Source organism: Pezoporus wallicus, unplaced genomic scaffold (assembly GCF_028554395.1).
Source record: "Pezoporus wallicus isolate ANWC-B61680 ecotype Strahan unplaced genomic scaffold, APGP_CSIRO_Pwel_v1 contig_7351, whole genome shotgun sequence".
NCBI lineage: Eukaryota > Metazoa > Chordata > Aves > Psittaciformes > Psittacidae > Pezoporus > Pezoporus wallicus.
Genome location: NW_026642420.1, coordinates 812,985 through 826,640, shown reverse-complemented (window position 1 = coordinate 826,640; position 13,656 = coordinate 812,985). Strand labels below are relative to the sequence as shown.

The following is a 13,656-nucleotide window of genomic DNA, read 5'->3' as shown; positions in this document are numbered from 1 at the left end:
TTACAGATTTTTTTCATAACTAAAGTCCAAGCTACATCAGTTCTTGCAGAGATCTCAAATTATGTTTGTATTAGAGACAGGGAAGAGATTCAGAGGTAGGTTAATATCTAGGAGTACTCTTGCACAACTGGAAGCTGGTATAAAATGCCTTTCAGCTAACAGTTAGAAAAAAGCTTCTAGTCTAACCAGCCCTCCTTAGGAAAGGTTCATATCTGAAGATCTTTTGCAGATTCTTCTTGCAGCAAACCAAGCTTCAGAAGAATCTCAGTAACTGGAATCTCAGTTTCAAGTTACACCACTGGCCCACTTGATGGTTGCAGGCCAGTAACTGACTTGTAAATTAACTCTTCCATCTGCAGATAAGCTGATATCACCCCTTTACACACCACTGACATGACTCTGGAACAGTCAAACATGTGCTCTCTTTACCCTTTTCCATCCACAGAGCTAGTAATGTTCACATCTCATGCTCTATTTGATTGTTATTTCTTAGGACAGCAGTAGCACACCACAATGTCTGGGCTGCAACCACCTTCCCTTGCTATTTCCAGTTAATACTGTGTGGACAGTGCAGAAGGTGTTCTATTTTAAAGATCACACACCTCATTTTATGCAAAGCCTCACCCTATCTGATAAATCTGGCTCTTGGTTTTGTTTAATAAATTCAGTTTTGTCAGAACAGTACCTGGGAGAACATTGTCACAATAAACAATTTTACAAGTGATCACGAGCACACTACTCACAATGGTATAAAAAGTTCCCATTTTTCTAACAGCAACAAATCACGAAGCTCTGGAAACGTTTTCACATTGCATCTCAAACACATGCAGAATTTCCATAGACACTAAGCAGACCACAACATGTCTGGATTTCTGAAAAATGAGTATTTCTCACTACCCAGCACTACCTACCACTGAGGTTTAAGTGGTATTAACATAGGACAGGTATCAACACTCAGCTGAGGTGCCAGTTTCGGCCTGGAGACAAAGACAACAAATGAAATTGGACACTAAAAATCTCATCCAAATAACATATATCCCTAAGAAGCCTCCTTCTCTCCCCACCCCCCAATACTATGGCTTAACTGTGTATATTTTAGAGGAAGAAATGCCAGGGAAGGACCCTTTGAGAAGCTCTAAAGTAAAAAAAAAAAAAAAAAAAAACACCCTGGGTTCAGCAGTAGCAGTCAAGCAGTCATTTTTTCTCCTTCTTGGTAGCTGGTGCAGTGCAGTGTTTTGACTTTCAGCTCGGGAACAGAGCTGATAACAATGATGTTTTGGTTTGGCCAAGGACTTTGTGAGCCTCATGCTCTGCCAGGGAGGAGGGGAAGCCAGGAGGAAGCAGAGACAGGACACCTGACCCAAACTGACCAAAGAGGTATTCCATACCACAGCACGTCATGCCCAGGATGTAACTGGGAGTTAGCCGGAAGGGCTGGGAGACTGCAGGGTTGGAGGAGGTATCGGTCGGAGCTTGGTCGGGCTTGGGGGCCGAGTTATTGGCCAGCTGGTGCTGAGGTGTTATATTCTCTTCCCTTGTTATTTCCTTTATCATTATTATCATTGGTGGTAGCAGTAGCGATTTGTGTTATACCTTAGTTACTAAACTGTTCTTATCTCAACCCGTGGGAGTTGCATTCTTTTCAATTCTCCTCTCCATCCCTCCGAGAGCAGGGGGAGGGCAAGAAAGGGGGGGAAGTGAGCGAACGAGTTACCTGACTGGGTTTAAACCACGACACCCACAAAGAGAAATATTCCCCCCGGGTTAGAACCATCTGAACTGCTACAGGAAATGACGGGTAAAAATCACGTTTCTAGCTCAAGCTTGTGGTAAGACGACTACAGTTCTGGTGATAGAAACTAATAAACTTTATCGTGATAGGCAGCTTCCCTACAGAAAATACATTTTTAGAAACCTCTAACAGCTCAGTAAGAGGTTCTTAAGGACAATGAAAACACTGTGTCGAGGATAGAGAAAAAAAAATACACAGTTCACTCCAGCAAGTGCAAGGGAAAAGCTAAGAATTCACAGTGACTGGTGGAATTCTCTCATGCTAACAAGTTATTTGCCATCTATAAATAGAAAACCCAACTGTGCTTCTCAAACTAGAAAATATCCCTATGTATAAACCAGCACAGGACCAGCACCTCCACCACACAGCCCCAGTTTTGACATCCAGCTTTGCAAAATGCAGTAGCCACGTCCCTCCTTTGGGCTCTCACTGAACACTTGTAACTAAGGAGGAAAATAAAGAAAATCACCATCACCCTATGCTGGTTAATAAGCAAAATACTTCTATGCATGTTCTTAACTTATCATCATGCCTGCTGCACCGATGGTGATCCTGCAACTGACATAAGAATAGCACAAACCAAAAAGGTTCCAAAAACCAACTAGGTTTGATTGGGTAAGAAATGGTTGTTCTTTACTGAAGTGAAAAGAATGGACCATTACCCTGAATAATCATGTTTTGGGACAAATTAAACCATTACTTTATTCAAACTGTTAGACAAGGCGCTGTACAGCAGGAGAGGGAGAGATGTTCTTGATCTTTATGTCAATCCTGAACTAACTCAATGTCCTGCCCCCTGATAAAAGCTAAGTGAGCACTCCTTACAACAGTCAAGTCCCTCTTAAAGGGGTTTCGAAGGCAAACCCCTCTTAAAGGGGTTTCGAAGATAAAAGTTAAGTGAGCACTCCTTACAACAGTCAAGTCCCTCTTCAAGGGGTTTTGAAGGCAAAACACCAGCACCTGGCAATGGATACAGGAACGTTACACTTCCACTCTGCTACCCTCTCACTTCAAACATCTGGTTTAACTTCTCCATAGACTGCTACGAGTTTGTCAGTTGTACCTTGAAAACTGTGATTGAGCCATAACTTTGAACAGTTACCTCTGAATGCACCAACACCTTACAACCCTTTCTCAAGACATCAGCCATAAATATTTCTCCAATGGAACACAAAAATCAGACTTTAAAGCCACAGAATGCTTGCTGTTTTTGTTCTCCCCAGCTACTCATGCTATGGCCACCTAACCTGATTCAAACAACCCCATTTAAGCTGTTTCAGCTAACTCATACCCTTTCTCTGAAAGAGGTGAAAACGGAGCCATGGATGTGAGCAGACAGCAACCTTCAGCCTAGAAGCACTAATGAGTACCTAAGGCTCAATGCCTTTTCAATTAACACAGATTGAGCCAGAAGAGAACAGGACAGAGGTGTAAGAACCAGAAGAAAAAAACCATACATCTCAGTGTTTTCATGCTGACAGGTTCTCCAGCAGTACTTCCCTGAAAACAATGTTTTAAGCAAAAGCAAGCCACACTCACTCCAACTAAAGAACAAGATCACCTAATAAAAATCTTGTCAGAATGCATCTTCAAGCATCAAGCATCTCTTTTCTACCCTGCTTCATAACTACTTGAGTAGGTTATACATTTCTGGCAATGGTTATCAGCCTCTTTGGAGAGAAACTCTTTAGCTTGGCAACCAGACAGCTAAACCTTTAATAATTAACCTCCACCCCCAAATAACTACTTCACAGCAGGCAAACAATAAAGCAAAGAAATATTTTCATGCTCTTATCTAACAATTGAAGAGTCCACTCTGCATGCCGAAGCACAAAGCAGACAATAGGCTATGGTACTGCACAAGTTCTTTTGTATACTGGTGAACTTGCTCTCCCTTTCATACTTCACCCCTTCCCATGCTGCAGCAGCGGGTCTGGTTTGGCATCTGGCATCTTCTGGTTTTAGTTCAGGATTGTAGTGCCAAGGCCTTTTCTGGTCCTTCAAGCTATTTCCAACTAGAAGAGCTCCTGCCCTCTCCATCTTGCCTTCCCAGCAGCAGCCTTGGTCCATCCTCAGCTCTCCACCAGAAATTCCTGGCTTCACACACTAACAGGAGGAAGTGGAGGAGAGGACTTGGTTTCACTTTTGTTTATTTAAAAGGAAGCAGAGCCCTCCCTTGCCACTTACTGAGAAAGGCAGGTATTTTCCTCTGAAAGAGGCAGCTGGAGACCAAGAAAAAACAGACATGTTGGATGTCTGTACAAAAAAGCATAAGCAAGAATTAAAGAAGTGAAACCTCACTGAGGAACAGGGTAGGGGATTCTTATTCAGACTACTAAAATCTGTAGCCGATTTATTTCTACAATACCTACTCAAACACCTAAAGGAAATATTTTGGTAATCCCCAAGTGAGTGCTTGCCAATAAAAACTTCAGATCTTAAATTTAAAAGCCCTCATTAACATTTCAGTAAAAAATAAAAGGAAAAAAAATAGTTTGATAATGAGTTTACTTTCCAGGACTAAGAAATATAAACAAAAAACCCTTACCCTAAGAAAACCCCACCTTTTCATTCCCAATTCCCTTAAAATCTTCCAATTTCTCATCCCTTCATGGGTAACAGGAACCACAGAATCACAGACTGGTTTAGGTTGGAAAGGACCTTAAGATCATCCAGTTCCAACCCCTGCCATGGGGAGGGACACCTTCCACTAGACCAGGTTGCTCAAAGCCATGTCCAACCTGGCCTTGAACACTGCCAGGGATGGGGCAATCTGTTCCATTTCCTCACCACCCTCACAATAAAGAACTTCTTTCCTACATATAACTTGAACTCCTGTTTAAGTTTTAACCCATTACCCCTTGTCCTGTCACTACAGTCCCTAATGAAGAGTCTGTCCCCAGCATCTTTGTAGGCCCCCTTTCAGATACTGGAAGGCTGCTCTGAGGTCTCCACATAGCCTTCTCTTCTCCAGGCAAACTTTCTCAGCCTGTCTTCATACATGAGGTGCTTCAGCCCCCTTGATCATCCTCGTGGCCCTCCTCTGGACTTGCTCCAACAGTTCCACATCCTTCTTACACTGGGGACACCAGAACTGTATACAGTACTCCAAGAGGACACCCTTTCCACCCACAAAAGTTACTTTATCTCTGGCACTTGGCTGAGGCAGTATCAAGTTCTCAAATGCAAAAATCGTCTAAAAATTTGCATTTTCTCAATAACACATGAAAGAAGACCTTACTTTGGGCCAGCAGACATCACTGGACAGCTCTCCTCCGTGCAGAAGTCTGTAATGGTTCCGTACAGCATATTGATCTGGTTGAAGAAGTCAACAGCTGTAAAAGCATTTAAACCATCAGTTAACAATCTGCACTGTAACAGCAACACCAGCTTTCTGCAACCTTAACAGCACACATTGCTCAGAGGGTCCTGGAATGCTTTCTGTGAAAAAACTTCACTGTTACCGCTTTTTAAAATGTATCATAAAGGAGATGCAGAATGCAACCACCAATGTCCTACACCACCCTCCAGCAATGACTATTTAATTGTTCACTGCTGCAAAATCTTCCTTTAAAAGAAGGGAAAGAGAAAGCAGAGTTATTTCCTTTTCTGAAAGTTTGGTGCAGTTTATTACCATCCCAAATTCTACTGGCTAGTCTGGAATAAAACCGAGACTTTCAGTGTAAAGTTTCCAGCAAAAGAGAGCTGTTACTCATTAGGTGACACTGACTTCCCTCAGGCTTTGCATTTCAAGACACTGTCTTTTCAAAGAACATTTCATAGAATCACAGACTTGTTTGGGGTGGAAGGGACCTTAGAGCTCATCCAGTTCCAAACCCCTGCACCACAGGCGGCAACACCTTCCATGAGACCAGGTTGCTCCAAGCCCTGTCCAACGTGGCCTTGAACACTGCCAGGGATGGGGCAGCCACAGCTTCTCTGGACGCCCTGTGCCAGTGCCTCACCACCCTCACAGGGAAGAACTTCTTCCTCATGTCTAATATAAATCCACCCTCTCTTAGTTATGGTATGGTCAAACACTGCAGGTATGGGAGGTCTTCTGGGGGGTGGTTGGTTATTGCTTCAGTTTTGTTACATGTTTGAGAAAGCAGTTCTCTTAGCCAAAACTTTGTTTTTAAAGGGTCTACAGTTGAATTCCCAAAAGACTAAAACTTACTGTATCTAAATATTCCCATAGTTCTTACTACTTTAAAGAGGTGCTTGATTACTTGGTACTCTTTGAAATCAAGGCTCTTCTTCAGTAACCTAACAGCAGGTCCTGCTTTTCAGAACTGCAGACATTGTAATCACTTATAAAATGCACTTTATCTCTCCTCAATTAATGTCCTCTGCCCTTGCATCTCTTGGGGAGCACAGCATGTTACCACAGCATCAATATATAAGTTTGTTTTTCCAAAATGTCTTTCAGACAATGGAAATTGTAAATTCTGCTTTAGGATGAACCCATGTAATACAAGCCTACAGGAACCCAAGACTTGTGGGACTAGTTCTGGTGTCCTTTGGTGTCCTTATGCATCCTTTCTGATGCATGGATGACACTCAGCAATCATATGAAAACGCAAACCAAGTGTGGTGGAGCTCCACTCCTGTTTAACCACAGCGCTTTGCAAATTCAACTGACATAGGTTTACCCTGAAAGGAACCATGTATAACACAGATAAAGATTTAATGCCCCAGTGCCCAGTCCAGGCTACATTGCTTCTGCTGCTAAAAGTATTGTGCCTGCCTACCCAAATGTGCGTTCCTTGCTTAACTCTGTTACAGAAACATACAGGTTTGCTGTGAGGTGGAAACTGGCATCCCAAATGTAAGCACTAGCAGATACCAGGTACTGTGAAAGGAACTAACAGCTGACGGAAAGCAAGTGTTAAATACTGCAGCTCCTTAAACTTCAAAGATTACATGAACATCATGGTAGCAAGTTACAGCAGATGCAAGATACGAGCTACAACTGTGTCATGCAACTTCCCAGGTATTAAAAAAGGGAAGCAAATAAAAACTGGTACGCCGTGCTCCTAGCACAGCTCATCTCTAGCAACAAAATTTGGGTGGGTTTTCTCCCCCCAGCACAGCTAAGGCAGAAAACAGCAAAACAACATTGGGAAAGGTAGACAGCAGTTACAGAGGCCCAGGAGGACTCCTACAGCTTGTTTGGGCAGAGGGAGGAGGCAGTTAACACAGGAAGAAGCGGTTATAGACAGCTCTTGTTCCTTAAGTGTACACAAGAACTGTTAATTAATTTTCCATTCCCTGATCCCAGTGGAAACCACAGACCAGGGTTTGCTTCAGGCAAGCATGTTCGCAAAACCCACACAGACATCCACAAGATGACTGATTGTTGCAAATCCCATACGCCAAGTCTCAAAAGGCCAGGAGACACACCACCCATTCACCACCAACAGCCAGCAGTTTGCAACAACCAAGAAAAACCAAGAACCTCCTTTCCAGCATGTGTAAAGCTGTACAGTGTCTCTGCCTATTTTCATTTCCTCTTTTTACCCATTGCTCTGAAGTTTTGAGGGCTTAGACTATTTTTTCCAAGTGCTTTTCTATTGGAAAAAGTGCACGCTGCCTGGCGCTCTATTATAAAGGTATGAGCAGGATGTTATTACGGAATTAATTTTTGGTATTTTCAAATCAAGGAGATTTCAAATTAAATTCAAACCAAACTGATTATAGGACTTTTTACCTTTATATTTTTTAAACTTATTTCAAAAATCTACTTGTACACCAACTCACTGCCAGAAAACATGAGTAAGGCTAAGAGCTGAGCACGAAGCAGAAGAGCAGAGCCATGCTTTCCTGTGCTTTCACTATTGCAAAGGTCAAACCCAAGGACATTAAGTCCCACATTTCCTTATTAGATATCTCAATCAACAGAAGGGGGTTCACTGCTACCATTAGCTGGTACTAGGTGTGGTAGAGAGATGCTGTAAATGAAGGGAGAATGTAATCAGTTAACCACTTGTAAACAAATAAAAGCAAACAAAAAAAAAACCCACACCAACAACGTTAGAACTCGGCTGCAAGAAGGCACGACCAAGGACCATTTCATTACAGAATGCAGCTGTTACCCAAAGGCAGCTCCCACTCTTTCTGTCATCCAGCTCATTTAGCATTTGGGAAGGGAAAAATGCCACTGCCACAGACAGAGAAGAAGAGGCAGGTGGGGAGTGAAGAAAGCACCAAACGGGAAGAATGCCAGCAATATCAGAAGCCTCTTTAGTAATGCTTACTCAGAAAAATGGGATGGCTTTTTTTTTTTCTAGATAGCTTTGCAATACCATACAAATAGACTCTCCTAAAGAATGGTGTCAGCAATTTCATCGTTCCCTGGAAACAGTGGCAGGTCACATACCAGCACACTGTGTGGCTCATTCAGAACTGAAGGTTGAAACCAGTACGACAGTTTCACTTCCTGAACATGTCAAAGAGCAAGAGGAAACAGAACCACAATTAGAAGACATTTCTCTTGAGCATAATTTATACTGCATTGCAATGCACAATCAATACTATGCAATCACAGAAAAAGGCCAAGCCAAAGACCTGAAAGATAACGAAATAACCAGAGAGGGCACAGAGTCTAGCAGCCAGAACTCCACATAGGCTACTGAGCATGACAGAACTTGGGTTAATCCGCTCTTTAAGAGTGGAAGGCAGGCAGCAAATTCACGCAGCAGGGAGAGGAAGGAGGAAACATGGTCAGGCAATCAGAAAACACTAATTTGGGCCTCATTGTTTGGCCTGACCTAGCATGAAGCGCAGGGTTAGGACAAACAGCTTTAGAGGAAGCAAAAATAATGACATCAGACACTTACCAGGGCAAAGGCTCACAACTTGGTAGAAAAAAAAAGGAAGGAACTAACATTAGAAACACTGTAAAGATGGATCTCTGGGTTTGTTATAGGCAAAAGAAAAGCCAGGCCATACACACGACCGTAGTCTTTAGCATCATTCAAGGTCTTCGCGCTTAACTAAATTAAGGGTTTATGCTTAGCTCAGAGAGGGTTGACTATACTATTGGGTAAGAACCCCAGCTGGAGAAGAGCTAGATTAAACATATTAAGATGGCACTGACAGGCTACTTTCTAAAAACAGCAGTGAAACTTCTACTTCAGCACTTGTTTGTGATCAAGTGCTCAGAGTTTAAGCACCAAGAGGAAGAACTGTTTTGTTAACGGGAACATATTTTTTTTACACAAGGAGATTTAAGAGTTTTTGTCTCTGAAAGACACACTGCATCTGTCAGCTCTACACAGTACTACATTCACCTCTCCCAATCACAGCAAGTGGTGCACACAGGATAGAAGAAGACACGCTACTAGAAAGGAGTACAGAGTTGTCCTCCCACAAGTGTCTACCCATATTCAACAATTCCCCCACACACACACATTTAATTAAAAAAAAAAAAAAAAAAAGCCCACTTACTGTTCACTGCAACCCATTCATTTAAGTCTTCACCCTCTGGAAGCATAACGGCCATCCGGAGATTACCACTTCCCAACGTAGCTTCCGCATGCTTTAGCAGCTCGTACTGGTGAGAGCCCTCTGGAATATTCTTCTTTGGTTTGAACGTTTTGGAAGAGCGACTACCACTGTGTTAGAAGAGGAGATGTTTAGAGAACTCATGGAAAGGAAAAAGAAAGAAGCAAACAAGGCACGCATAAGCACAGGATTAATACTAAACACTTTCCCAATCCCGTATTTTCATGTGGGAAAAGGATATTTGACACAGACTGGGATGCAAAAGTACAGATGCTTTGACTTGTTTAAACAGTTAAATGATTCTCCACTGCCCTGTCCTCCCACCTGCTCACTCTGCTGTTAAGCCAGTCAGACAAGTGGGAATGCTCAGGCTCCCTTCCCTCTCTGGGCAAACTGGATCACAGGGAAGGTGAGACCAGAAATACTTCCTTCCCCAGAATTCGGACAGCTGCTTATCAAGGATAGCACCCAAGCCAAACAGAAGCCTTCTTTACTCTGAACACTGAGGAAGCTTACCCTGGTAAATCAAACATACTATTTAACAGAAAATTCCATGTTCTAATATCCACCTTCAGACATGAAATGTCATCACACCTACTAAAGTGTTGTAAGGAGGTACGGGCCTGTTCAGAGCTCTGACTTTCCAAATGAGGTATAAGTAATTACTATTAACCCCTCAAAACCAAGCTGCTAGTATTTAGGAAAGCATACTTTCTGCAGGCCTAGCCGATCCAGAATATTATCTTACCTACCAACGTAAAGTAACTTTTCCACTATCAGGTATTGTTTACGAACTTGGCTTTGAAAACACAGTTGCTCAAAAATACATTAACGCTTTAGCTGTTGCTGATACATTTCCACATTTCCCCTGAACTATCCCTGCCATTTTCCCCTGCTGTCATAGCATACAGACCTTTCAGTCCCCCGGTTAGTAAAGAACTAAGGATGACAACTTTTAAAACTTTCATATAAATAATTTTCTTGCCTGTAATTTTGTTTGGAAAACATGGACTGACTTAGAAAAAAAACTCAGACATTTGAATTTTAAATGGTGGCAGCGAGCCTGGATGTACATTATCCCTAACGTGACAGAAACACGTTGTGTAAAATTACATATTTGCAAAAAAAGTGTCAAATCAGCCAGTATTTTTGAGTGGTTTAGTGTATGAGCTGAGAAGATTTCAGTCAGAAAAGGAAAACTGAGCTCCAAATTCCAATGGAAGAAAGTGGAAAGCTATGAAACCCAGACCGCAGAGTTTTCACAGCAAGTATTATCCAGTTCTCATTTCTTTCTATAAAAGACTTGGATGATTTTTCACCATCTCTCTACAGGACTAAACAGAAATTTTTATTAGTGAGGCATCATGTTCTCTCTCCAGCTCACTAAATACTTAAACCACATGCTGAACATACAATGGTTGTACCTTCTCCTTGGGCAATGCCAGCATAGCTATGCTGTCACACAGAAGCACTTTAAAACTTAATTCTGCATGTCATTCCCCCCACCACGCCACACTACAGCCATCAACAGAAAATTAATGAGGATCTCGTTTCTAGAATCCTGGACACAAACAGCTCTAGCAGAGACACAATGTGTAACAAAGAACACAACAAAAATTGTTCTTTCAAAAATACGTGACAGGTGATTGCAAACATCTCATTTGCCAAGCATATTGACAAAACTGTCCAACAGCTCATCAAGTTCAGTTTAGACCTTAACAAGAGCAATGAGGAAGAAAACATACTGAAACTGGAGATAGAATAATGAGCTTTGCCCAGGTAACAACACCTTTTTGCCAGGTAACAGCATCTTTGCAGGTGCATCTTTGGGAATTGAAGAGATTCTACAAATCCATTTGGTTGAAGATTTACACGGTCCTGGTGCTACCCTGACTGCAGCAGCATCCTCCCCCTTCCAGCCTCCAGAGTTTCTTCCTGTTTTCTAACCTGATAAGGAAGCACTTGGCTGGACTAATAGGGATCTTGGAATGATACAGTACAACAGGCCACATACATTCACACAAACCCCAAAACAATACTAATGCAGTCAGATACTAAATACAACTGAGCCCAAAGTCAGAAGAGGAAACATATGGCTCCCATATATATTCTGTTAAAGGACCTTGCTAACATGCACCCAGTCATTTGCATTTCACCCTACGCGAAGATACCAGATCCAAATCTTAAATAAAATAATTGCCTCCCAGTGGGAGTATGAAGCTTCTACGGCTCAGGGAGTTCCCTTCACTTCTCACCCCTCCAGCCACCTGCATTTGCTGCCAGGCCAGGCTCAAACCAGCTCTGAAGAGAAAGCAAACAAAAAAGAAACTCCACCAAGCAAAAAAAACCTCCAGATCTTTCAACTAATAACTTAAGAGATACAAATTTTTATCTTTAGGAACATATCCAGTTCACAGCCACCATGCCAGTATGTATCTAATACAAATCTAAACATCTGACAACTGCCTTAGTGTATGATTGCACAGACAGGACTGACACAAGGTAATACAGCAACTGAAGAGCTAGAGAAACTGGTATTGTTATCTTTCCACATGTATCAGTGTAGGCAGAAGAAAACCAGCACATGCTAAGCAAAAGCACAGCACTTCCTACCTTGCTAACTAGACAATGGGGAAACCAGCTCCTAATACTTTCATAAAAAGTAAACTGAAGGTTAATACAGACTTACCCCCACTCCAAGGCTCTCAAGACATTCATTTATCAGAAATAAGAAAGAGATCCTTCCTTGCTGCTTACACAGAACCCCTAGTTCCTAAAACTTAAGTCCTCCTTTCACCATGTTTCAAAACTTAACATACATCAGCCTCTCTTCTGCAACACTACCTTTTTCATACAATGATCAAGAATGAAAAACTTCACCGCTGTAACTGGTCTGGTGAAGCTGCCCCATGAAAAGTCTGCAAGTTCATCATACAAACTACTACTGGGCATGTGCAGCTCCCCAAGCTGATGAAGAAAGCTCTACCCAGATACGGGGAACACTTACCACTTAATCCCTGCTACCCCCTTTCCAGAATCACTGGTTTCTTCCCATGACCTGGCAAAAGCTGTAACAACAGAATACACAATGATTTGCTCCCATCAACCATTTTAAATAAGTCATTTCATATCTGCCTACACTACTTCTCTGATCACTACGTCTCAAATTCAGCATGGCAATGCTAAGACAGCAGGAAATGGTTTCACACAAAAGGCAGGCAGGCATCCAAAAGGAAAAGCAATTAGGATAAACGCAGACTGCATTTATCATCACGTGCTATGGAAATACCAGCAATTTTGGCAATAACTTACAAGAATTCCATGCATTTACGCAGTTCACCATATGTGAAGCTGGTTAACAGCATGCACTGCTGTACCTTGATACAAACAAAAACTCAACAACCTAATACAGCTTCTCTAAGACAAAACCCTTACAGGAAACATTTGCTCCTGGGAGGTCTACTTGTAAATGTTGCTGCAAATATTATTTCAACCACCTTACTAGTTCATAAACTCTATTATTTAACCAAAATCCATCGTCATTTATTAACAACTTAGCACCATCAGTTAACTAACCTTTCAAATGGTTATTTTACTGAGTAGTCCTGCTTCCTCCCGAAACCCTGCCCACAGCAGCATCTTATTCCTGCTGTCCTACAGTAGGATTCCCAGTGCTGAGCTTAAGGTATCTTAAAACCAAAATAAATAATGCCTTTCTTCTTTTTTTTTTTCCTATTATGCAAATCTGTTACATGTGACAGATTTCAAAGTCTTTTTGTTCCAGGTCTATTTCCTCAACTCCTTGAGCATTCAATGAAAAAGTTAACTTTAAAGAGATGTCTTGATTAAGTGTGACACTTAATTTTCACCTACATTCCATAACAGAATTAGCTGTATCTGTGTGCTTTTTCTCTCAAGACTGAAATGCTCCAAGCTTGCGTGCAGCACCTGCTGCCTTTCTTTCCCAGATAGTTATTTGAATCCTCCCTCAGTTCTGAAACATCACATTAATGCAGAAGCAAAAGGGGACAAAGAAATCCTCAGAAATACCACACTGAAGATCCTATTTTCCTTGGGCATAAAAAGGTCATAAAATGGGGAACATGATGCATCACCTCCGCTATTTGTCACTACCAGTTTCTGGCCTGCCAAGGACAACTGGCTTCTCAAAAGATTCTTGCAACTCCAAGGACATTTTGCTCCCTTCACTCCCACATCCACCATTTCTAGCAAATTATGCCCTTCTATTTTTATAGGTAAGTGCAGCTACAGCAGAGCGAGATGCAGCTTGACCTAACACTAAATCAGGAAACAAGTTTGAAGTGACTGACTCCCTGTGTCAGGACAACCACTGAAGC

General features: G+C 42.0%; 1 protein-coding gene across 3 annotated transcripts in view; it reads right to left on the bottom strand.

The window, feature by feature from the left end:
• The window catches only part of MOB1B (MOB kinase activator 1B), a 41,446-nt gene that overhangs the window by 9,193 nt on the left and 18,597 nt on the right, over positions 1 to 13,656 (bottom strand). For all 3 annotated transcript variants that reach the window (XM_057429977.1, XM_057429978.1, XM_057429979.1), the window contains exons 2-3: positions 9,242 to 9,408; positions 5,034 to 5,127 (exon numbers count right to left, since the gene is read on the bottom strand). In XM_057429977.1, the coding sequence (XP_057285960.1) occupies positions 5,034 to 5,127; positions 9,242 to 9,408 (261 nt within the window). The remainder of the gene's footprint in view (positions 1 to 5,033; positions 5,128 to 9,241; positions 9,409 to 13,656) is intronic.